Consider the following 27,851-nt stretch of genomic DNA (forward strand, 5'->3'; position numbering starts at 1 on the left):
TGATAGAAGTGAAAGAACAAACAATCAGAAAGTAAAAAAAAGTACAATAGTTAGTGTGTGTGTGTGAGTGTGAGTGTATGTGTGCACAGAATCTTTCATGTCCCAAAGTCCTATGTACAATTAGTAGAAATTACTGGACCACTCTCACCGGCTTAGACCTGTCCTCGGCGGCGTACTGCAGCTAAAAGGTCCAAACTGAGCATGGTGTGTCCTTCTTTGAGTTCAATCCCATAAGCATGCTCAGTTCTGAATAAACTCCGGCAGTAGTGAACATAAAGGAAAACCACAAAAAAACCAACAAACAAGTCCAACTCTGAAAGCGATCACAAAATAGGAAAAAAGAATGGGAGAAAACAGAAGGGGTTTTTTTTTTGGTCAGGATACCAGCTCCTTTTAAAGTCCATGTCCTAGTTCTAGTCCTGGTCATATTATGGAAAGTGGTATGTCTAGCCAGTCACGGTCTCATGAGGCATTAAAACATTGAAGGGGTAAACAATAACAATAATTACCATTAAAACATCTCTCACATTAATTGGTATTAATTGTAAACTTAATTGTAAGTGTATAAACTGTGCCCATTATGTGGCTGTGCTACAACCTACTCATTATTTTGTTATCGTTTTAAAAGCAAACAGTTTCCCTGCTGCTGAGTATTTGGCTCCGTCCATTGTGCAATGCCAGAGGCAGCGCCAGCGTTAATGGGGTTGGTGTAGCAAACTTTCAGAGCACCTACCTCTCAAAAATCAGTTGACCAATAGAGTTTTAAGGAATACCTTCTTCTAAGACCCACCACTACTTTAATAATTTAAACAAATTAATAAATAAGTCAGAAGCAAAAAGAATTGCAGAAGCCTGAAGTAGAAATAGCATGTAGACAGAATATTGGAAATTTTATGTAAATTTGCTTAATGATGAGCAATGTTGTAGTATGATGAGAAAAATCTTATCTTCAGTTAAGACAAATGATGACACTGTTTCTTATGGAAGGAAATGGGATATTTTAATATAAAATAAGAAAATACTCAATATTGATTATGGTAAAAGAATGAGTAAAAAGCAAAAAGAATTAGAAAGACAATTGTTAAATGCCATCAATGATTATTGTAAAAGGATATCATCAGCTACAAAAAAAGGAAGAACTGATTAGATTGCAATCTAAATTAGATGAGTTGTATCTGAACAAGATATACAATAGAGGAATGCACAAGAGGAATTTATATGATCCAGAGTTAAATGGATTGAAGATGGCAAGAAAAATAGTTGTTATTTCAGTAAATCAGAAAAAACAAGACAGGAAATAAATGCAATCACTGCTGTAAAAATTTTTTATAGATTATAAAGTTGTAACAACTAAAAAATGCAACCATTTATTCAACATACTGATTCAGATTTTAAAAGGACATATGATTCCAGTTTAAAAATTGAGGAGCTTGATACAGCTTTAAAGAAAGAAAATGGCTTTGGGGAAATCACCAGGTCAAGATGGACTTACAATTAACTTTTATCGGTTTTACTGGACTGATATAAAACAAACGTTCTTTGAAACATCAAAAGAATGTTTAGAAAGTAATGCATTACTAACAACAATGAATATATAGGTATAATTACATTAATACAAAAACCACACAAGAATAAAACAATTACTGATGATCTAAGACCAATTACATAAATTATGATTACAAAATATTTACTCATTTATTTATTTATTGTTCTTTTAATGCCATGCCAGCATCAGTGGCTATTTTCATGGCAAGGTCAAGGTAAGTAAAACAGGGCAGTCCAGTAAATCTTACAGCATTACAACAATAAAATCAACATTTCAGCAGTGTCAACAAAATATTTACTCAAGGCATTGGCTAATAGACTTAAAAGCAGTTTGGTTAAAATTATAAGCAATACACAATCTACACTCTAAAAAAAAATGCTGGGTTATTTTTGTGGCAGAGTCATTTTCACTTACAGTTACTGCTCCCCCATCCCAACGAAGTCTATATATAAACACCACTTTAGCAGCTCTAGCAATACATTTCTGAACACCTTCTTGTGTATAAATAAAGGAGACACCATGTTGACATTTGTTTATAATGTGGTATATTTGACATTTTCAAAGGGTAAAAATAACACTGAAAATATTAACCCATTTATGAAATAAAATTAATCCAGCGTTTTTGTCATTAGTTTAGTCAAAAATGTGGTCTGTCCTATATTTACCTAGCTGTTAGGCTAAAAATTACCCAGTTTGGGTTGGTTTTAACCCAGTGTTTTTTAGAGTGTAGTTTTCTTCCAAATCGATTAATACATACAACCCTGGCAAAAACTAAGGAATCAAACAGATTTTTACTTCATAGCAAATAAACAAAATCACAGATATGACAAAATTATTTTTGTTTAATAGCTGAACACTTTTATTTATGTTTATGTAGTTCTTGCAAAAGGGACAATGTACATTAATTAACATTCAAAAATCAATTTTTATTTTATATTACCAGGAAGTCCCATTGAGATTGAATGATCTCTTTTACAAGAGAGACCTGGCCAAGGTAGCAGCCATGCAAATTTATAATAAAAAACACAACATGTACAACATGTATTTAAACATCAAAACATTTTACCAAAAACAAATACATGTCTCCTTCACCACAATCTTTATGATTCCTTAAATTCTTCAATAGATGTGTATTCAGATTTAAATATTTTCATACATCATATTTTATTCCATGTCCAAGGTGCATAATAGGAAAAAGCAGTTTTCCCCAGACATGTCAGAACCCAGAGTATATTAAAAAGCACTTGGAGGAGCACAACTGGTAACTACCTGAGCTAAGAAAAAGAAGGTTAAAAAGTAGGGATGCACCGAATGTTTGGCAACCGAAATTATTCGGCCGAAAAAAAAAAGCACTTTCGGTGTTCGGCCGAATAAGTGGAAAAGGCCAAATAAATTTGAGCGAACAATGACATGTTTGATGACGCGACCAAATAGCCTAGCAACCAGAGTGAGACACACGAATGTCACGACCTCCACTTCCGGCAGTGCGCTCGGAGAGATGAGGGGGCACGCGCATGCACGAGCTACGTGCACGAGTGGTCAGCAAGCGCATGCTCTTCGGATGTTGACAACCATGACATTGTTTACTGTGGACACATGCGTTTGTTTTGTTTCTCTTCCGGAGTATTCTGTCACGTCGCGAGACGTAAGGAAGCAGGAGTACGGAAGCAGGTAAAGACGTATTTATTTAAGGGCAGGCAGACAAATCCAATCGTTATCCCAAAAACGTAGGCAAAGGGTCGGGTGATCAGCAAAAAGGCATAAACGGTGCAAAGCAGGAATCAAAGTCGCGGTCACAGAAAACAGGCTCAAAACACAAAACAAGAAACATGAACTAGTACTATGGACTGGGAGCGGAAAAACCAGCGGGGACTAAATGAACTAATCTATAGTTTAAACTAACTAAATATATCAAGAAACATAACATTAACAACATATCTAACTATACTATATCTACTATAATACTATATATCCCAAATATAATCGGCCGTATATAAGTGAATATAACCATTTTTTGCACTCGTCAATGCACTTTTTAATGCAGGCTACAGTGTGTTACATTCTTTCAGCAGTCAGTTATAGGCCTAACGTAGGTTATTCAAGGGGGGCTCTAAGATGACCACATAAAAATATTTTTATTTTACTAATTTATTTATTTAAAGTTATATTGTGCCTTGTTGATTTTTTTCTTTGAAAAGCAAGACAAAATAGTAAAAAGCACATTTTAACTATTTAATTTATGCAATGGTGAAAAAAATGGCAAAAACGCGAAAAATCATGTTCGGCATTCGGCCTTTGGCCAAGTTTTTCCGTTATATTCGGCCAAGAATTTTCATTTCAGTGTATCCCTATTAAAAAGGTAAGGTGGAAGATTATCTTTAAAGTTAAACATGGTAAAGATTTATCAATGCTGTACCCAAGTTAGCCTGAAGGAACATTCTGGCCTTGTGAAACATACCTCAATAAATTAAAATTAAATTGTTTTAATTAATGGCATATTTTTTTTCAGATCAAGTAGAGGAAAAAATTATGGAATCACTCAATGTTGAGAAAAAAAAATTATGGAATCAAAAAAAAGACAAAAAAACAACAACAAACAAACAAAAAAACAGCACAACAATTGATACTTCATTGCTCCTCCTTGGGCTTTTATGAAGGCCTGAATTCTTTAAGGCATGCACTTCACTCATAAAAAACAATATTTTCCATCAAGCTGGTTCCAATTTTCTCAAATAGCAGTTGACAGATCAGCTTTGCAGGATGGAGAATTTTTTTCATTTCCACAATAAATTTTCAGTTGGATTGAGATTCGGACTGTTTGCTGGCCATGTAATTGACTTCATATGCCTTTCCTGAGTCCTTTACAAAGACATCTTTGTAAAGTGCCCTCCACTAATATTGGCACCCTTGATAAATATGAGCCAAGAAGGTTGTGAAAAATTGTCTTCATTGTTTAACCTTTGATATTTTGTTCAAAAACATTCACATAAATACTCTGCTCTCATGTATATTAAACAATTACAAACACAACACAGGTTTAACAAAACAAAATTCTTTGTTAGATATAGATGTGCAACAATTATTGGCACCCCTATGACTACATATGAGAAAAATATATTTGAAGTATATTCCCATTTATATTTTACATTTTAGCACACCTGGGTGACTAGGAACAGTAAGTTGTTCAACCATGACTTCCGCTTTCACAGGGGTATAAATATGAGGTCACATGTAGGCCAAATTTCCTTAGTCATTCATAACAATGGGTAAGACCAAGGAATATGGCTGTGATGTGTGGCAAAAGGTTGTTGAGCTTCACAAAATGGGAAGTGGTTATAAGAAAATAGCAAAATCATTGAAAATGCCCATTTCCACCATCAGAGCAATAATTAAGAAGCTCCAGTCAACTGGAAATGTTATGAATCAACATGGAAGAGGACGTGTTTGTTTCAACGCACTGTGAAGAGAATGGTTTGAGTGGCCAAAAAAATCTCCCAGGATCACAGCTGGAGCATTGCAGAAATTAGTTGCACATTGGGTGTCACCAACATCACTACGAGTTGTTTGTAAGGGTTTCAAGTAAAAAGCGTTTACTTTCATCCAAATGCAAATTGAAGCGTCTTCAGTTTGCCAGCACTACTGGAACAAATCGGATCGGGTTCTATGGTCATATGAAATGACAAGAGAGCTTTTTGGCAATATATACCAGAGGTGGTTTTGGTGCACACAGAGAGGTAGCCATATGGAAAAATACCTCATGCCCACAGTTAAATATGGTGGTGGCTCTTTAATTTAATGTTTTGGGGCTGTTTTTCTGCCAGAGAACCTGGACATTTTGTTAGGATATATGGCACTATCAAATATCAACAGATTTTAAATGAAAACCTGACTGGGAACAACCGGCATTCTTTTGCCACATTCAGTGATGGATTTCCTTATTGAATGAGTTTTAAAATCCTTTCCATTGTTTCCTTTGACAGCTTGTGATCTCATGTTAGGGCCATGTTTTATTTCAAAAAGTCCAAGGTTAAGATCTGTAAGCACTCTTAACTGCAGATTAATTTGTTTTAGAAATCCAAATTCCAAAATGTTGCCATAATTATTTCCAACATTGAGCAATTCCACAATTCTTTCTCTTTTTGATCAGGAAAAAAATGCCATTAATTTAAATATTTTCACTTAACTTGTTTGAGGTATTTTTCACAAAGCCAAAATTTTCAGCTATTAAACAAAAATGTTTTGTATCAATTTGTTTATTTGCTACAAAGTAAAATATATATATATATATATATATATATATATATATATATATATATATATATATATATATCTCTGAGTGACATGTTTCTTGCATGTTCTAGCATACCTAGCATTACCATTTACTGGCATATTTTAATTTGTTGATAGGAGTGAATCACAGTGTAAAACATGACACTTCCTGTTGCCAGTTAGGTGGCACTATGGCTATAACGGGATACTGGCATTTAGATATCTTTAGGTCGGAGTTTTATCAAAACGTGAAGTCTGGAGCAGATTGGACATTGAATGTTTGTCCAATCTGTTTGTCCACTTCCTTTTTCATAGCGAAACACTGAAATTTGAGAGACCGCCATGACCATGCCATTGAAAACTCAAAAGCTTTGAAATTTAGCATTGTCAAGGCTTTTAGATGAGACTGAACAAATATGATGTTGATCTGATGAAATCTCTAGGAGGAGTTCATTAAAGGCCTTGAAATGGCAAAAACAGCAAAAATTAAAGAGAAAAATCAAAATGGCTGACTTCCATTAAGTTTAGGGCATTGGGTTCGAGATTTTTTGTATGTTTTGTATGGATATTGCACAGGTTTACCAAATTTCATACATGTAGGTGAAACATAGCACATCATTGAAATTCTGAAGGTGGTGCCATCAAGCCATTTTGCCATACTCAATTCTGCAACCGCTATCAGATGTACATTTTCACCATTTCTGACACATCTGCAAAGTTTTGTGCGTTTTTGGGTATGTTTAGGCCCTCTATAATGCGATTCATTTCAGAATGGAATTAGTATAATAATAATAATAATAATAATACTTCCCTTAGCACTGGCTATGTACCAAAATCATTTAAATTAGCAGTTATTAAACCCGATTAAAAAACCTGACCTCGACCCCTGACAACTGTCCAGCTATAGACCTATATCAAATCTCCCCTTTTTCTCCAAGATCTTAGAAAAGGTTGTACACAGCAGTTATGCTCGTACTTACATAGGAACAACATTCATGAAATTTATCAGTCATGATTTAGACCTCATCAAGACTGACCACAGTCTTTCATTTTATTTTCATAGGATAGACTTCTTTCATCTCAGAAATATTGCTAAGATAAGAAATATAATGTTCCAATATAATGTTCCAGTAAGAGCATAAACAAACTCCAGTTAGTCCAGAATGCAGCTGCAAGAACCCTTACTAGAACCAGAAGATACGACCACATCACCCCAATCTTATCCACACTGCATTGGCTCCCAGTGAAATCACATATTAATTATAAAATACTATTATTAACTTATAAAGCACTAAATGGTCTCATGCCACAGTATCTAAGCAAACTTTTTTTTCTTCTATGATCCACCACGCCTACTTATATCAAAAGGTGCAGGCTATTTGACGGTACATCAAATAGCAAAGGCTACAGCAGGGGGAGGAGATTTCTCTTATAAAGCCCCACAGTTATGGAATAGCCTTCCAATTAGTGTTCGGGACTCAGACAGTCTCAGTACTTAAGTCTAGGCTTAAAACATATTTGTTTACTCAAGCCTACCAAGAGTAGACTTTCCGCTACGCAAAGCACAGTCTTACTTAACAATCTCTCCCTCCCTCCTTCTGCAGAGCCACACACGATTTTATGGAGATACTAGAGATCCTGATCCTTTCTGCTCTCTGGACCTGCCTGATCCATTCGGATGCCCTAACTCTTAATGGAGCCCTCATCTACTCCAATTCCAGATGGACATTCTCACTGTGGTTGCTGGGACTACGTTTGCTACTAAAGGCCCCGGGACTGCAATTACAACATGCAGTTTTGCACGCAGGTCACTTTTGAACAGTGGACTAGTTCAACAAACAGACTTCATATTAAACCATAATGGACTTTCCTTTACTTTTACACTATCTGTTGTTACCCAGATGAGGATGGGTTCCCTTCTGAGTGTGGTTCCTCTCAAGGTTTCTTCCTCATATCATCTTAGGGAGTTTTTCCATGCCACCATCACCACCGGCTTGCTCAATTGGGATAAATTCACACATTTAAAATCTGTATCCCATGTTTATACGTTTCTGTAAAGCTGCTTTGAGACAATGTGCATTGTAAAAAGCGCTATACAAATAAAACTGAATTGAATTGAAATAATAATAATAAAAAAAACACTGAGCACATCCAATAGGGCTTCACACCAGCGGTGCTTGGGCCCTAGTAGTTAAAGCTGCAAACAGCGATGAACGTGCCCTAGCACCCAGATGCATGTTGGGGTGGCTCTGCCAGGGGAACACCATTACATTTATATAAAAAAAAAAAATAAAAAAAAAAAAAAAACACTTTTTAGCACTTGTATGTTTTCAGGAGTGTATCACGATGCAAAACATGTAATTTCCTTTTGGCAGCAGGTGGAGCTATAACCATAACTGAATATCGGCATGAAGATGTGTTCAGGCCAGGACTCTTATCAAACATGTGAAGGTTGGAGTAGATTGGGCATTGTATGTTTGAGTTATAACAACTTCCTGTTTCATGGCGTTTATAGCATGCTTTAGCACTTAGCTGTGTTGCTAGCAGGGTGTAACATATTTCTAGAGTGTTGCTAGCATATTCACCACTTGCTGGCATATTTTAATATGTTGCTAGGAATACATCAGTGTAAAACATGTCACTTCTTTGACAAAAGAAATTAAGAGGGGGAAAAAGGATCAGGCTTTGTTTTGAACTATCTTTGGTGAAATAGAAGAAAAAGACAATAATGGAGTCTACAGTATGTACAACCCCAATTCCAAAAAAGTTGGGACGCTGTGTAAAATGTAAATAAAAACAGAATGCAATGACTTGCACAACTCGACTTGGCATTATTTTGCTCATGCTTTCTTGCAAAAGCATTCTAGATCCATCAAATAACAAGAGCAACCCCTGTGCATAGCCTATAATAATTTATCATCATTGGCCAATTGTTGAAACACCACTCAAAGTGCTTCTCAAATTATTTATTTGATCGAACATATTATATTTACTTGATTATCATTTACATATAAATTTACCAAAGTTTATACAGACCTCTGGGGCTAAGAGTTAAAACAGGTTCACCAAGTTTTGTTCCATTTGATTTTTTTTTTTTACATTGTCTAGTAGCTTTTAATTTTTAGTAGCTTTTGCATTCTATTTGATAATTAAGGACAGGACTGAATACATTCATCCAAGCTGCACATGATTTCAACAGATATTTGTATTTTGTTTTTAAGGTCTTGAAAGGCAGGTTTGGATTCAGTTTGAATTAAAAAATGTAATACACTTTTGAATGAACTATTAATGTTTTTGATGTGTAACATTTACTTGTGTAATAAATTATTTTATAAGCAAAAGGCCTCAACTTTTCATTATTTTTTTTTTTTTAAATTAAATAGATTGTAGCTACTCTATTGAGTACTAGTGATCCAATGTGATTGTAGCCTAAAGTGTATAGCTGTAAACATACTTTAACTGTTTAACTTACAGATTAGCTAACATCTATTTGTGTAAATTTAAAATATATGCCAAACACTGTTAAAAATTATGATATAAATGCAACTACCGTAAATAATTTCACTGTACAACAAGGATATTGTATTTTAAGGCATACTATAAAATAGTGTGAAAAAAATTGCTGTAAAGAAAATGCACTGTGTTCCAATATATGGTATGCAATTAACTACTGTAAATAATATTATAGTAACAATATACTGTAAATCATTACACAGTATGCTGTAAATTACTGTTAGTTTTACAGTATTTTGGAATACAGGATTTTGCTGGCTATTTGTTGCCAGTAAGTTACTGCTAATTTTCCAATACATTTTTACAGTGTATATTTAGGTATTTATTATTTGTGTTGCCCCCCCCATTTTTTCTCACGTTAAAGGGTCATGAAACACTAAACTACATTTTCTGAGATTTTAACAGAGGTGTTCTTATTACACATCATAAAAGAATCTTAGCATCCATTAATTTTAATTGTAGGAGAAAACTGGTTAATTTTGGGCTTTTTTCCTCTGTTTTCATCTTCCGGGTTTAAAATCTCGTCGTATCACACGTCACAGTACGTCAATGACGCATCGGTGTCTCAATTATTCATGAGCCTGCATGTTCTTATCCTATGAGAAGATGCTGTCTCTTAATTATTCATGACAGCACATGGTGCTTTCCTACAGATGTAGTAGATGAGCAAGGCTTTCAAATGGGTCGCAAGAGTTTGTTTCAATGGTGTAAGAGTTAGAGTGTGCTGTCTCGGGAGAGCCATGAGAACCGGAGAAAGATGGACTCTGGAAGTGGAATTTGCATGTAAACAATGATGCAGTACTCGGTCCCAAGGACTTTTCTATCCCTTCAAATGAGGTATGTGTCTAAATTTTAACCAACAGTTTTACTTGCCTTTTAAGCTAATTTAACCGCTTAAAGCTCCACAGGCTGTCACATGCAAAACTATGCAACGAGAGTACGCATTAAAGAGAAGAGCCTTCTCCCTTTTATTCATGAAAAGCTTGAGCCTATTTGCTAGCTACAAAGGTAGCTGACAATTCTCCCATCCGCACTGTCTCCAGTTTTGTTTTGTTTTCCTCCATAGTCATGCCAGGTGCTAATGGTTCAAATAGTTAGGGCAGAGGACCTACACTGCTATCTATTGTGTCTCCATTTAGCCCTGGGGATTCAGGAGGAGAGAAGTCATCTGCCGCAACTGCAAACTTTGTCACTATCCAACTTTATTGAGAGTGTTCTGAAGTCTCGACCCCCTCTTCCTCCCTGCCACGTCCACTCCCCTTCCCTTCTTCGCACAGCCATACATGCCCATTTAAGTTTCATTTTTCAAAAACATTGAGAGGTAGACTTGAGCTGAAAGAGGGAAGTTTCATGACCCTTTAAAGTATGCTCCTTGGATTTGTTGGTGTGCTCAACACTCCGTAGGCTTACATGGACAACAATATCCCATATTAACCCGATTAAGAAACCACCACGTAAACAGCAATTTTTTTATTACCTTACTCCGACTAAAGTCATACTCAAAGTAAACACAAATAGAATTAAGACATGTGGAGTATTCCTGTTTTAGTCGCATTATCGACGTGCGTTACAGACATGTACACACCTTAATCACACTATTAACGTCGTGTGGGAGTTTTTGCCACATTTTGTGACAGTGCATCCGGAAAGTATTCACAGTGCTTCACTTTTTCCACATTTTGTTATGTTACAGCCTTATTCCAAAATGGATTAATTTAATTATTTTCCTCAAAATTCAACAAATAATAACCCATAATGACAACGTGAAAGAAGTTTGTTTGAAATCTTTGCAAATTTATTAAAAATAAAAAACAAAAAAGCACATGTACATAAGTATTCACAGCCTTTGCTCAATACTTTGTTGAAGCACCTTTGGCACCAAGTCTTTTTGAGTATTATGTTACAAGCTTGGCACACCTATTTTTGGGCAGTTTCTCTCATTCTTCTTTGCAGGACCTCTCCAGAGATGTTCAATCAAGTTTAAGTCTGGGCTCTGGCTGGGCCACTCAAGGACATTCACAGAGTTGTCCTGTAGCCACTCCTTTGTTATCTTGGCTGTGTGCTTAGGGTCGTTGTCCTGTTGGAAGATGAACCTTTGCCTCAATCTGAGGTACAGAGTGCTCTGGAGTAGGTTTTCATCAAGGATGTCTCTGTACATTTCTGCATTAATATCTTTCCCTTAATCCTGACTAGTCTCCCAGTACCTGCCGCTGAAAAACACCCCCACAGCATGATGCTGCCACCACCATGCTTCACTGTAGGGATGGTATTGGCCATGTGATGACTGATGCCTGGTTACCTCCAGACAGGATGCTTGCCATTCATGCCAAAGAGTTCAATCTTTGTCTTGGTCTGAGAGTCCTTCAGATGCCTTTTGGCAAACTCCAGGCGGGCTGTCATGTGCCTTTTACTGAGGAGTGGCTTCCGTCTGGCCACTCTACCATACAGGCCTGATTGGTGGACTGCTGCAGAGATGGTTGTTCTTCTGGAAGGTTCTCCTCTCTCCACAGAGACATGCTGGAGCTCTGTAAGAGTGACCATCGGTTTTTGGTCACATCACTGACTAAGGCCCTTCTCCCCCGATCGCTCAGTTTGGCTGGGTGGCCAGCTCTAGGAAGCGTCCTGGTGGTTCCAAACTTCTTCCATTTATGGATGATGGAGGCCAGTGTGCTCATTGGGACCTTCAATGCTGCAGAAATGTTTTTGTACCTTTCCCCAGATCTGTGCCTCGATACAATCCTGTCTCGGAGGTCTACAGACAATTCCCTGGACTTCATGGCTTGGTTTGTGCCCTGACATGCATTGTTAACCTTATATAGACAGGTGTGTGCCTTTCCAAATCATGTCCAAATCAACTGAATTTACCACAGGTGAACTCCAGTAAAATTGTATAAACATCTCAAAGATGATCAGTGGAAACAGGATGCAACTGAGCTCAATTTTAAGTGTCATGGCAAAGGCTGTGAATACTTATGTACATGTGCTTTTTTTTTGGCTTTTATTTTTAATAAATTTGCAAAGATTTCAAACAAACTTCTTTCACGTTGTCATTGTGGGGCATTGTTTGTAGAATTCTGAGGGAAATAATGAATTTAATAAATTTTGGAATAAGGCTGTAACATAACAAAATGTGGAAAAAGTGAAGCACTGTGAATACTTTCCTGATACACCGTACACACACGGCAGTGCTCAACCGTTTGACGGCAAACAGGAGAGATGGCTGTGTCCGAAATTGCGTACTTACCTGCTACATAGTAGGCAAGATACATGTTTTTCAGCACCTAGCGACAAATCTAGCGACTTTTTGGACAAACAGTAGCAACTTTCTAAATGTCCCAAATACTGTCCTGCAAGAGCGAGGTCTTGCTATCACACTGCACCCTCACCTTTCTCTGACATTTACATGGATAGCAATAATCTAATTATTTACCTTAATCTGAATAAGGTGTTTACATGAGTCGCTTTTAGAATATTTCTTTCATGTTCCCGTTTTACATGTTAAAGAACATAGATCGATTAATGGCACACATTAGAACCCCATGCCATGCCGTCCGACGTTCCCTCCAGAATTTCACGCATCAACATACCGTTCGTCTTCGTTATGGTACTGTATACAGTTTTCTGTGTTTATTTTTTAATTTCATGAAAGCTTCAAATGCAGTTAATTATTTGTTATGCTATATGTGCAAATAGGTGACTACTTGAAGCAGGGCTCTATGGTAACAATTTCTTTTAGGCGCACTTTATTACAAAGATTTAGGAGCACGGTTGAAGTTTAGGTTTTTATTTATTTATTTTTTTTTAGAGATGGTAACGTTAATGTACCACAATATAACACACTAGTAGGCATGAGAAAACTTGAGCTTTTAAGCTGTCAATTATGACAGAATTTAGGACATAGTGTGAGCAATGACATTAATTTACCTTCTGATAAACTAAATTTAATATTTTCAGTTAATTTTACAGACTGTATACAAAAAACAACTGTTAACCTTTTCCACCTTTTAAACAAATACCAAAAACCTCAATGTTCAGTCTTTGAAGTCTGCTCCTCTTAAATATATTTAAAGCTACACTATTATTTCCGCTGTCATGGTTCTGGGTTGGAGTCAGTTCTCAAACCACTCTGTGTATATTGTGTATATATCTGAATAATCTCATAGGATGTGATTGGGTGAGTTCATTTACCCATCAGATGCAAAGCGCTTTAGTTTAATGGCATTCATTAGGGATACACCGATCAGGATTTTTACAGCCGATACCAATCCAGATACTAGGGATGCATCAAAATGGAAAATTCTTGGCCGAAGCCTAATATAATGAAAAACTTGGCCGAAGGCCAAACATGTTTTTTCCCTTTTTCCCATTTTTTTGCCAGTTTTTTCACCAGTGCATAAATTAAATAGTCAAAATGTGCTTTTTACTATTTTGTCTTGCTTTTCAAAGAAGGAAATCAATTACAAAAACTACAATTTCAAAATATTTTTTAACACTGAACATTTTTTTTCATTCCAGCAGGCATAGGCTACCAACAAGGCACAATATAACTTTAAATAAATAAATTAGTAAAATAAAAATATTTTTGTGGTCATCTTTGAGCCCCCCCTTGAATAGCCTATGTTAGGCCTATAACTGACTGCTGAAAGAATGCAACACTCTGAAGCCTACAACAAAAAAGTGCATTAAAAAGTGCATTGATAAGAGTGCAAAAAATGGTTATATTCGGGTTATATACGGCTGATTATATTCGGGATGTATACCGCCCGCATTCCTGTACACCTCGCGGAGTACTATAGTAGATATAGTATAGATAGATACGTTGTTAATGTTATGTTCCTTGATAGATTTAGTTAGTTTAAACTATAGATTAGTTAATTTAGTCCCCGCTGGTTTTTCTGCTCCCAGTCCCTAGTACTAGTTCATGTTTCTTGTTTTGTGTTCGACCCTGTTTTCTGTGACCGCGACTTTGATTCCTGCTTTTCCCCATTTATGTCTGTTCGCCGATCGCACGACCCTTTGCCTGTCTTAACTACGTTTTTTGGATTACGAGGATTTACAAATTTAGGATTTGTCTGCCTGCCCTTAAATAAATTTGTCTTTACCTGCACCTACATCCATACTCTACTCCCTTACGTCTTGCCACGTGACAGATACTCCGGAACAGAAACAAAACAAACGCACAGTAAACGTATCCACAGTAAACAACGTCATGGTTTTCAACATCCGAAGAGCACGTCTCTCCCCTCGTCTCTCCGAGCGCGCTACCCGGAAGTGGAGGTTGTGACATTCGCGCGTCTCACTCTGGTTGCTAGGGTATTTGGTCGCGTCATCAAACATGTCATTGTTCGGTCAAATTTATTCGGCCTTTTCACTTATTACACGATGCACCGAATGTTCGGCAATAATTCCAGTTGCAGAACATTCGGTGCATCCCTACCAGATACCAATCTTTTTTTGTTTAAGCTTTAATCAGGAGGTCTGTCATAAATAGTTAAATGTAAGTTCTCTGCTCATGGTCACTGTTAACCGAGTTAAAATAATAGCAATGAGAAATACTGTTGGTTAATTGATAAATAAGCATAAAATATTTATTTTTAAATATCTTAATAAATAAAGAGTCCTAATTAAAAGTAGACTAACACAAAAATGATCCATCTTAGGACACAGGCTAATAGCCTTCTAAGGAAATAGCTTACTAAGCTTAATGTCAAATTGATATTAAATGCAACCCATAGTAATTAAATACCATTTAATTTCTGATTTTATTTATATTTTATGAAGTTATTATAGTATCTACTTTTATATTAAATGATTTATTTATAACTAAGCACATTTTAGCATTTTATTTTTTGTTTGTTTATCCATTTTAGATGGGTTCCCCCAGTACAGTGTTGCCATGTCTGCTTATTGTGCTTTTGGGGGGATTAAAACATGGAAACTGGAGTTGAATTTTCTAGCTCTATCTGGCAACCGTGAGCTGAAATGAGGTGAATGGGCTGTCTATTAGAGTTAGTGAAGGGAATGAAGGAGAGTAGCAGCATACTCCTTCTGAACAGTTGCTACTCTTGATTATGATTGGTGAGGAATTATTTAACAAAGAAGTTTGAATTAAACGAACCTTGTAGCGTTAGCATTATTGATAATTTACTCTGCCCGACGCGCTGTGTCTACACGAGCAGGTCGCAGTCGCTGGTACAGGTCATTTTGCATGATCAATAGAAGATGGCGGTTTGTGAGATCAGGAAGTTGAGAGAAGCAGATGATGTACAGTGTTACTTATCATAATGGCTTCTCTGCAGTATTTACACACTTGCCCGGTTGACTGAGGAGATGAAAAGCAGCGTGAAAATAACCATTGCGTGGTGTAGATGCATTTTGGACTTCCTGTAGTTTTTATCCCGATTGTATTATACAACTCTCAACAGGTCACTCGCACTGGTGCGAAAAAATATTTATTCACAGTCGCACAAAGTACTTTTCAGTCACAAATGCAATTGAAATGGTCGCACTGTAGAGCCCTGTGAAGCCATGGGCTGCGTCCGAAACCGTGCACTTACATGTATTTCAGCAGTTTCAGACACAGCCATGCAGTTAAATATTTGTCATGCTGTACGCGCAAATAGACGACTGCTTGAAACCATGGTCTGCATCCCAAATCACGTACTTACCTACTATATAGTAGCCGAGATACATGTATTTCGTCTACTACAGGCCAATAGGAGGCAAGTACGAGGTTTGGGAGCCAGCCGCGCTCTCTTTTTTGCAGTCAAACTGTTGAGCACTGCCATGTGTATGTTTCCTGTTCCTAAATGCGGCAAAAACTCCCACACGACTTTAATAGTGTGATTAAGGTGAGTACATGTCTGTAATGCATGTCGATAATGTGACTAAAATAGGAATACTCCACGTCTTAATTCGATTTGTGTTTACTTCGAGTATGACTTTAGTCAAATTAAGGTAATCAATAAAAAATTGCTGCTTACATTGTAGTTTCTTAATCTGAGTATTGTCTTAATCGGGTTAATATTGGATTATTGTTGTCCATGTAAACATACTGACTGACAATGCCTGTTTGTTATTATATATATATATATATATATATATATATATATATATATATATATATATATATATATATATACATATATATATATACACATACATACATACATACATACACACACACACAAATAGCATTCTTTTTTTTTTTTTTACAAAAACTACGACAAAAAATACTCTGGGGATGGTGTTCCAGTTCAAACTAATTTTTTTCTGGAAACGAAGAGGGTTTCCATATTTTATCCACTCAAAAGCCTACGAACACAAGAATCTAGTAGTCTGTACCGATACCACCAAAAGTACACAATATTCAATACCAAAGTCGATACCACGGTGTGGTATAAAAAAAATAATCAAAAATTTTAAATAAAATTAAAAACTCCTGGAGGACATCCTTCTCTGGCTAATACTGGCAAAGAGAGAAGGGGTTATTTTAGTTATCAAACACTGTCTGACAATGACTAATAAAACAGTGCTAAGTGCTAATAAGTGCTAAGTACACACACACACACACACACACACCTTATATGCTGAATGCAAGCATTAGTTTAAATTCACTGATATGGTGGCAGGCCAAAAAGATTTATTAAAACCATTAACATTTCAATATTGGGACAATAGGCTACATTTTGCTGACAGGACACCGGCTGAATGGCAATGCATGGTGGCCCATTCAGAGGTAGTTTATAACATTGCAATGCGTTAGCGTCGTTAAAAAATAACTGGCTATCGGAAACATTACATGGAGCATATCGTTAGCTAGCTTCACGGCTACAATGCCAGCTGCCTCAAACATCCATAATATAGGACCTGTCTTTCAGGTGCTTCGCCAAATTCCAGGTGTTTCCTCTCTGTTTGAAATGAACGAGAGCATCGGCTGCAGACAACCAATGCTACCTTTCCTCTCAACAAGCTTCCCTCTCTTTTCCTCTCAACGAGTCGGGGAGGAGCTAAAATTGTTGCCATTTTCTGTACTTTTTCCCACGTGCTTGTAGGAGTTTTTCTTCTTCTTCACCACTAAAACCGACTAAAACTCTTGTGGGTATTTGCTGCCCCCTTCAGTTCTGGAAGAAATGCAACATCGGTATCTTCATAACTAACGCTACTGCACAAAAACAAGTACGGTCACGTTTTAAGAATGTTGGTACCCGACTTGGTACCAAAGTATCGGTTTTTGTGACATCCCTATTCTGCGCAATGTTGACGTTCGTGATTGGCCAAAATACATACAGGCTGCAACTAATAGGAATGGTTTTCTATCAGTGCACATCCTCAAAGGACCATCTTAAGTAAGTTAGCAGAGTCAAAAAAAGGAAAGAAAGAGAGAAAAGACTTTGAAGGGGAAATAGACAGTCAGTTGGGCAGGATTAAAAAAAAACTATATTAAATTACTTTGGATCACCTGGTAAAAAAAAAGCTAGGAGGGAGAGGGCAGAGGGTTGTGATACGGTAGATAAGGATGAATGAACGACGTTTGCTTTGTGCCACACATAATTCAGAAATTAGTGCAAGTGTAATGTTATTATATACTACAGAGGCATTTATATTTTGATTATATTTACACAGACCAGAACTAATCTGTTCTATTCTCATTATTTTAAGTAGCTAAATATGTGTTTTTACATTTTGTTAATATTTGGCTTGCAGAATTTATTTGAAACTTTCTGCAAAAATTAACTCCATACAGAGCGGTCACACTCACTGTACTTAAGCACAATTTTGTGACATTGCTAGAACGTCATCAGCAGCTGTCTTTTTGGCAGTTAAGTTTTTTGCCACCGGCAACCATGTCACATTCTACTTTCTAAAGTGCCTTTCACACTGAAGACAATTAAGCGACGCAAATGTTTGATGCGATGACGTTTTTTAATCGAAACAATAGATCCCTATGGAGCTATTCACACCAGGCACCAGTCACAGTGCGAAAAAGCAACACTTTTTTTTTATCCAATGTGTCGATTTTTTTTCCTGTCGCTCAGCGACAAAACAGGCCATTCAATTATATTTGAGCTTTAGATCACGTGCCTGGAGCTGCTGCTGTTGCACAAAACGGCACGATAGGTGATGCTATAGCACAGAAGGCTGTTTTGGAAACCAGAGTAAAACAGTGAAGAAGGGTATTCCAGAAGAGAGAAGATAATGGATATTGAGTTCTTGGTATCAACTTATCAAGTTTCCATCCACTTTTAGCACATTTCTGTTATCGACAATGTGACAGTGCTTTAAAAAATTGCCATATTTGTTGTCTCCCGCCTGTTTCCATCCAATTGGCCTTTTATTGATTAAATTGTGTGCGCATCAGTTACTTATGCATTAAAAAGTGCTGTTTGCTCAGCACGCATGCTCTCTCTCTCTCTCTCACATGTGCACGTACCACGGAGATATAAACAAACTATCATCACACACCGTATTATAAAGTATATTTCTTACTGAAATATTTAATATTTGTTTGAATGCAAACAAATATTTATTTTCATGTTAGTTTGAAACAATATTCAGTATGTCATTTGTTATTTACTTTTATATTCTTGTTGAAACATGTCAGTAATAAATAACAAGATGGTAAGAATTGAACTGTCACTTCATTTATCAAAGTTTTTCCACCACGGAAAAAGAAAGTGGGCTGGTCTTGGGCATTAAACTCGGGTTTTGTCCCATTACTGTGTTATTGCATTATATTTCACATTATTTCATTCATACTAAAACAGCTTGATGGTGCTGTTCAAAAAACACAAACTTTCTGCCTCCCTTTCTGGGTAGAATACACATAAAATAAGAAATGTTTGTTTCTGTGCTTCTTAACAGTTTGTGCTGTGGCGCTATGCGCCAACATTTAAGTGATTCTTCTTCTCAGTGGTCAAAGAGTTTAGGCCGATCAGCTGAATAGTGAGTTGCGCCACCTAGTGTGCAGGCGTAAAATGACTCTCGGTCAGCGCCACCTATCGTGCAGGCGTGAATTAGGTGAAGGCGATAAATCGTTTAGCGCTGTGTGAAAGCACCGTCCGTCGGCGATCCGCTTCGATTTATCGCGTCGCGCTCAGTGTGAAAGGACCTTAAGATAGTTCTCGACCAACTATGATACCATGCAATACACGACTGTGCCTGCTGTAGCACAATCGGGCTGAATATCGTACAGTGTAAATCCGGCTTAATCCAGAAGTGATAAAAGCAAAAATAGAACAATTCTAGAGGCGTAGTGCTTGAATAGGTGTCGAAAAAGCTAAAGATGCATTACGAGTTACTCCTTAACCGACTATAGCGTATAAGCAATTAGCTTTCAATACCTCATGACCTAATGGGTGTCTGTTTACAAACTGATTACCAAACTAGACTAGCATTGTACAAACTACATGTTTAGACCAACTAAATGTTTAGACCCGTCAGTCTGCCAGTGCTGTATAAATACATCCAGTTTCACCGTGTCCCTCTATCTGAAATTCTATGTTACTACACCAACAGCAAAAAGAAAAGGAAGAAAATGGCGGACTTGGTCGTGGCTTCTTTGTACTCATCAGAGAATCTGTTTTAATAAATACTACACGTAATTAGTCACAATTCCATGATTTAATCCAATTGAGTCGCTTACGTTTAGTCTTGGCGCAGTAAATACCGCCCATATCATAAAACAAATACGGGGGTTATTTCGATTGTGTGATGGCGGCCATTTTATGCAAACCAACGCAGCCAAGCAGGGGCGCACACCGAATTGGGAAAGTGAGATTAAATTTGTAAACGCAAGCGACAAAAACCTACCGATTCCTCCTCTTTCTCCATCCCCGTTGGCATCTGTGGCACAGCCCGATTAATAGATGCATATTCGTGCAGGTCGGGTAGATCCTCACAACGGAAGATGGGTAGAGGCTTGGATGCGTCCAGCGCCCGTGCCCGAAAAGACAATTTACTCATTTTTAGAAAATATAATACGAGATGCAGCATAAATATATCCGATCTTCTAATGTTCACCACTGATTTTAATACAGCTGTCATGAAAGGTTTTATTTCGTGATCCTGGAATCTACGTTTCGATTGACTGTAGGTATAATTTTGCAGAGCGAGCGAACCCGGGAAGGCCCGGATCTCGTTCGCTCTCTCGGTCTGCTTTTCCCAGTCGCTCCGGTCCCTTTCTCTGGTTCAATACGCCATGGCCAACATGGCCGACATTAAAAACTCTTTAAGACTCCATTCGCTCTTGACGGCCCAACCCCCTGATCACAGAACTGCCATTCCCACAAGGTTTATTGCGGTTGCGCTGTGTGCGTGTTCGTGCCTGCTCAAAGCTAGAAGATATACATTATATATATATATACATATTTGACATACATGTGTGTGTGTGTGTGTGTATATATATATATATATATATATATATATATATATATATATATATATATATATATATATATATATATATATACCTACCTTTTAATAAGAACACAATATACAAATGTATAAAACCCAGATGGGCATGATTATTTGACTAGTGGATATCAGAACAGGTATTATTTTATATATTCATATCATATGATATATACTTATTTGCATTAGTGTGCTTAATCTTATAGGGTAGGGTAGACTAGCCAAAAACTTTAATACTGCTAGCTAAAAAATAAATCACCTAAGTAAATATATGTGTTCAGAAAAATTTCTAATAGCTTCTATAGTGAGGGTAAAAAGAAGTATATTGAAATGACGACTCACATATTACTCTTTACTAGCAGGATCAGATTAAAATTTCAAAGGTTACTTATGAAATAAAAAAATATGTTGTATATAGTGCATAAAGGTCATTTACATTTATCAATAAACATATATTACTTCATGCTATTTTCTTTTTTCATACCACTGGAAATCCATCATCAACACAGTTGGTTGAAATCACAGGCTGATATAATGGTAATGAGTCTTCATTAGTCACATATACATTACAAATTGTTTTCTTCGCATACACCAGCATGTCAGGAAGTTGGGGTCAGAGTGCAGGGTCAGCCATGATACAGATACCTGGAGCAGAGAGAGTTAAGGGGCACAAGGGCCTTGCACAAGGGCCCAACAGTGGCAGCACTTGGGCTTGAACCCCTGACCTTCCAATCAGTAACCCAAATCCTGCCACACACACACACACACACACACACACACACACACACACACACACACACACACACACAAAAAAAAAAAAATTGTGTTTTGGGCTTTATGTTTGAAACTTATGTTTTATTTTTTTAAACTTATGTTTAAGTTTGAAACTTACATTGTTGTTACTGTAGCACAGAATAAACCGATAACCCTTCAATGATTTAAACAACATGAATTATTTTTCTTGTTCATATATTGATTTTAAACTATGTTAGACTATTTAATGCAGATATTCAAACTGTAAAATGCCTGTCCGTAATGTAAAAGACATCAACAATTACACTTAAAAAAAACAAAAAACAAACTAGTTGTCACCTCTTACTCCCACCATCCCAGTCACCAATTGCATGAAATTAAACCAATGACATATAACATGTCCAATTGTAATCAGATGGTGGGAGTAAGAGGTGACAACTAGTTTTGTTTTTTTTAAGTGTAATTTTTTTTAAGGTCTTTGCATGAAAGGGATTTCTTTTTACTGCATCTGGCAAAGGATCACAGGACTAAATTCAGAATAAATTTATAAAATCAGGTGTTTCAGAAAATTCAAAATGCCAACCATGCTATAGTTTGTATCATTGTTCTCGGCATGACCCAAGGAATCTATCAAGACCAGTCTTGTGACAATTGGCAAAAGTAGTCAAAAGATATTAGCTTTTTTGAAATTTAATTATAATTTAAATTGTGCTGAACCTTTTTGTGTACCTTTAAGACATGGTACCAATGACAAATGCTGATTTTCATAACAACACAACAAGACATTCGTAAAATACATCATTTTATGTGTAAATTCAAAATGGATGACACCCAAAATGGCCAACAGGGTAATTTCATATAATTCAACTTTGCATGCCCCACAGAATATGCTTTTCTCATATCTCTTGAGCACTACGTGGAGCTGCTCAAAAACTGTGCAGGTACCTTCAAGTGATAATGTCTATGACATATAGTAAGATTGGTCTTAATGCACTAAAGCATTATAGAGATATAGCCTCACGTCCATTCTGGTGTCCTCGCCTTCGCCTACAAAATTCGTTTGTATGTTATTCGGGAACAGTTTGACCAATCAACAGGATTTCCATAATTTTAAACATTCTAGGAGATGTTGAAAAAAAGTAGGATTTTCAGAAAATTAAAAATGGCAGAAAATCGTGTAAGCAGAAATTAGAACCATATGTGTGATTGTGTCCTGTCGCAAAATGCGGTGAAAACTCTCACACAACGTTAATAATGTGATTAAGGTGTTTACATGTCTGTAATACATGTCAATAATGCAACTAAAACAGGAGTACTCCACATGTCTTAATTCAATTTGTGTTTACTTTGAGTATGACCTTACTCGGATTAAGGTAAATAAAAATAGCTGTTTATATGGTAGTTTCTTAATCAGAGTATTGTCTTAATTGGGCTAATATTGGATTATTGTTGTCCATGTAAATGCACTGAATGACACACAAACTTTGGTGTCAATATGCCAAAGCCTTGCACAGATTTGTTGCTGCATTAAACGATAACAGTTTGGTATATCAACACAAAATTTATAGATTTTTGTTGGCATGGTCTGAAGATGATTGCATTCCAATTTGGTGAAAATCGGGCAAAAAGTCTAGGAGAAGTTAGAAAAAGTAAGCTTTCCAGTTTGACCAAATATGGCATAATTGGTATAATTGGTACGCTCTCACCTGTTGCAAGGAGGCCATCTTTGTTTTCTTATTGGAAAAGGTAGGCAATGTGCTGTTCCTGCTTTCTCTGTAATCTTATTAATCCTTTCATTATTATTGCTCATCTGTAATATTTCTTATATTGGTTTAAGTAATTCGATGTTAGTCGATATGTATCTATGGCTATTTTTGGTGAATACATGGAAAAAGGCATTGTTTTTGATTGAATAAGAGATACCGTATCTCTTGGATGCAAATGTATCATAAAATAATCCAGTGCAGCTTCAAATGTTCTGAAGGCATGATACGGTTTGGTGAAAAACAGACAGAAATATAACATATTGTTTAGCGAAAATGTTGACCTTGGCCTTTCTAATGATGTGCTCATTCATGAGAGTACAGCCGTTATGTTTTATTTCGTGATAATTATATTTCTTGCAAGATCGTTTTTCCTTTTCTTTTCTTTTTGGAATTTTAGTTTTTATTTAAAACTATATGGTACCGTGTTGCCTCCAGGCAACATAGCCTATTTTAGCTTTATATATATATAAAAATGAGATGCCCATTTAATTGGTCAATGCTATCTTGGGGCAGAGAACTCAAATACCAACCAATGAAAATGCAAAAAAAAGTGGTAACATGACCCAAAGGGTTTAATTTTGTATCCTCTATCAGCACATGTCAGATGGCTCCATATTTTCTCCATTGAAACATACATTTTTCTCTCATTTTTGTCCAGATAATAACCTACAAAAAACTGAGTCACCTTCATTGGAAAGTAAAGAATTATTTTCAAAAACATTACATTATGTATCATCAAATGTATCATAGCACATTACAAAAAACTGCATGTTGCCTCAAGGCAAGATTGTACCATACCAGGCATACTAGGTTTGAATAAAATTTTATTTGTAAGGAAAAGAGTTAGAATTATCTGAATGTATTTGCATTTTTGCATGATTTTGTAATGTACAGTGGCAAGAAAAAGTATGTGAACCTGACAAATATAATGTGTCTAAAATAATAACACAAAAAAAATTCTGATCTTTCATGTCTTTATTGAGAACAACCAAAAAAACCCTCATAGTGCTTGTGGAAAAAGTATGTGAACCCTTGAGTTATGACCTCAAAAAAGCTCATTGGAGTCAGGTGTTAGCACACCTGGAGTCTCGTTAAGAAAATGAGTTTGGAGGTGTGGACTACAGCTACTTTGACTGATAAAAACCCCTCAAACTTTAGGAGTTTGCTCTGCACATGCTTTTGTGAGCCATGCCTTGCCAAAAAGAGCTTTCAGAGGATCTATGATCAAGAATTGTTGATTTACATAAAGCTGGCAAGGGTTACAAAGTGATTTCAAAGACTTTAGAAATTCACCAGTCTACATTTAGGCAAACATTCTACCAATGGAGACACTTTGGGACTGTTGCTACTCTACGAAGAAGTGGGCGCCCAGTCAAAATGACACCAAGAGCACAATGAAGACTCATCAATGAGGTAAAGAAACAACCCCAAATGACAGCCAAAGATTTTAAGGCATCATTGGAACTGGCTAACATCTCTGTTCATGAGTCTACAATATGTAAAACATTGAACAAGCAGGGTATCTCTGGAAGGACACCACGAAGGAAGCCACTGCTTACTAAAAAGGACATTGCTGCACGCCTGAAGTTTGCAAAAAAGAGCACATTGACGCTCCACAGCGGTATTGGCAAAATGTTTTGTGGACTGATGAAACTAAGATTGAACTATTTGGAAAAAGCACACAGCACTACATCTGGTGTAGAAGGGGCACTGCATATCATCATGAAAACATCATCCCAACTGCAAATTATGGTGGAGGAAACATCATGATTTGGGCCTTCTTTACTGTATCAGGGCCTGGCCAGCTTGCAATCATTGAAGGGAAGATGAATTCCCAAGTATATCAGACAATTCTTCAGGATAATGTGAGAATGTTTGTATGTCAGCTGAAACTGTGTAGAAGTTGGGTGATGCAACAGAACAGCGACCCAAAACACCGGAGCAAGTCCACAACAGAATGGCTTTAGAAAAACAAAATCCGCCTTTTGGAGTGGCCAGAGTCAGAGCCCAGACCTCAACCTAATAGAGATGCTATGGAATGACTTGAAGAGAGCCATACACATGAGATATCCAAAGAATATGACAGAGCTAAAGCAGTTCTGCCAGGAAGAATGGGCTAAAATTCCTCCTGAACGATGTACAGGTCTGATCCACAACTACAGGAAGCGCCTGGTTGAGGTTATTGCTGCCGGGGGGGTCCACAAACCAGTTATGAATTCTAAGGGTTCACTTACTTTTTCCACTGCCATTTTGAATGTTGAATGAGCGTGTTCAATGAAGACATGAAAGATCAGAATTTTTTTTGTGTTATTATTTTAGACACATTATATTTGTCAATACCCTTGACTTAGATGAAGATCAGATCACATTTTATGACAAATTTATTCAGAAAACCATGAAATTCCAAAAGGTTCACATACTTTTTCTTGCCACTGTATTTATAATAACACTAATTCACATAGTATATCTGCACATATTATGATTTAATATTATGATTTAATCATTGAGACTGATCAATTGTGACAGCCTATACGTAGAGATAGTGAATACTAAAGACCATTGTCTCTTTGTGAATTGGAAATTAATAGATGTTCTACAGTATGAAACTGTCATTTTTTATAAGTAATTGAGAGGGGTGCCCTTTCCCCCCACTTGAGCATCTGCCCCCCAAAATGTGCAAGGCCCTGCTAAACATGTTTGAAGGGAAATCAGATTGCAAAGTCAGGTGCATTAATATTCATTAATGTATGTTTTACTCAATGTGGATGTATGTTCAATCATCGTTGACTAATTTTTTAAAACATTTTTTGCTATTTTTATATGCAATGGAGAACGAATGGAGCAGTGCAAGTTAAGGTAAGTTAAACTACATATATTCACAATATACAGTTCAGTAAATAGCATATCAGACAGATTGAGGTGAAATGTTATAAGATTTATTGTATTATAGTTTGTCTATTAATTGCCTATTTATCAGATGTCTTTAGTGAATGTAACTGCCCATCGTTGGTCTATGAACTGAATTTAGTCTTTTTTCCTGTATTTTTCAGAAGAATTTAAAAAAAGATTTCTTCCTCAGTCACGTGATGATTTAGCCTCCGTCTGATGGTGACTGAGGTCATGTTGGGAATAAAAGTTAAGGCTGACAAACAGTAAACTGAAAAAAGTCATTGTCCGTGAATCTGGGCGTCTGCTAATGCTAGCGTGCATATGATGTCATGTGCCGTCGCCTAGAAGCGGCTTATAGTTCCAGTTAGTAAAAAAAACGCTAGTGATATACTTGAGATGATATTACCTTTCTAAAATCCACACACTAGACGGTAGAGTACACAGTGCATAGTGTACAGTACTTCATTTGGACCCAACTTTAATATTTACTCTCCAAAACATGTTTTCGGAAGAGAAGTAACGTAATGAGTAAATCTCCCCCGTGCCGCGCGCAGACCAACTAATCGATAATGAGATTTGTTGACGATTTCATAAATCGATTATTATCGATTTTATCGATTAGTTGTTGCAGCTCTACACTGAACTATATGAAAGTGTGAACAGTGTTCAGAAGCACAGTACAAGACATTCAAAGACATGCCTGAAGTAGAGTACAGTTTGTAGATTTAATTTTCCATGACCACCATCTAGCCGTACCTTTATTAGAAGAGGAAGTAACACAGATGAGTTGAAAGGGAATGATGGAGATGCCACAGCAAGTGCAATTTTAAAGAAAGTAAAAATGCATTAAATTCTGATGTTAGTTTTGATGCAGTCTATTGTAAGGATCAGGCTAGATCCTCACGGGTTTCTCAGGAAAGTTAATATAACTCAGCTGGACACAAAGTAAAAGTGCTGTTCTTCGTTTATTGCACTGAAGGATACCATAGGCTTATGCAGGTTACAGATCGGTCATTAAAAGAGGATTAACCAAGTAAAACATCCCAAAAATGGTACCTTACATGAGACGGTGTGTCAGCACACAATGTGGAGGTCAGAGAGAGAGAGAGAGCAGGGCGGCGATCACGCCCCCTGACCCCACATGACATCATCATAGCCAATCATTACATATCCCCCCACTTAAAATAAGGGCTGTCCTCAGGCCATAACATAAAGGAAACTTAACAATGCCTAGGTGCCTGTGTGACAGCTGACATAAGTAGGGCTACAAAAAGCAGTACCATTAATCACACCTTTGCCTGTTCCACATAACTATAGTCCAACATTCTGCAACAAGAACAGCATTTCTTTTTTTTCAATGTGCATTGAATTAACATTTTCAGAACTTCACATTGTTTGAAATAATAATGTAACATCAAAACCTCAAGGCACATAGACATTAACAGTATTTCAAAAACAAAGCAGTATGTCACATTATCCTATATAAGAAACATTCACTCTTCTTAGACAATAGACTGTCAAACCAATATAAGGCCTTCACAGACATAGCATTTAAAAAAAATATAAGACCAGAGAATGAGAAAAACTGAAAACATATCACTTAATTATTCAATTAGAGGAGCAAAATAAGGATTTGTCCACCTGTTAATCTCAGTTACAGGTGTGTGCCCAGGATGAAGGGGGTATGAGTGCATTCCTGTGTG

The 27,851-nt window shown here is 36.7% G+C and overlaps 1 protein-coding gene across 1 annotated transcript in view; it reads right to left on the reverse strand.

The window, feature by feature from the left end:
• Positions 1 to 20,607, reverse strand: part of epc1b (enhancer of polycomb homolog 1 (Drosophila) b) — a 127,656-nt gene extending 107,049 nt beyond the window's left edge. The window contains exon 1 of the mRNA XM_017495214.3: positions 20,141 to 20,607. Within this exon, the coding sequence (XP_017350703.1) occupies positions 20,141 to 20,374 (234 nt within the window). The 5' untranslated portion in view covers positions 20,375 to 20,607. The remainder of the gene's footprint in view (positions 1 to 20,140) is intronic.
• Positions 20,608 to 27,851: the final 7,244 nt, after the last annotated feature.

The sequence above is a fragment of the Ictalurus punctatus genome, chromosome 20, assembly GCF_001660625.3.
Source record: "Ictalurus punctatus breed USDA103 chromosome 20, Coco_2.0, whole genome shotgun sequence".
Classification (NCBI taxonomy): domain Eukaryota; kingdom Metazoa; phylum Chordata; class Actinopteri; order Siluriformes; family Ictaluridae; genus Ictalurus; species Ictalurus punctatus.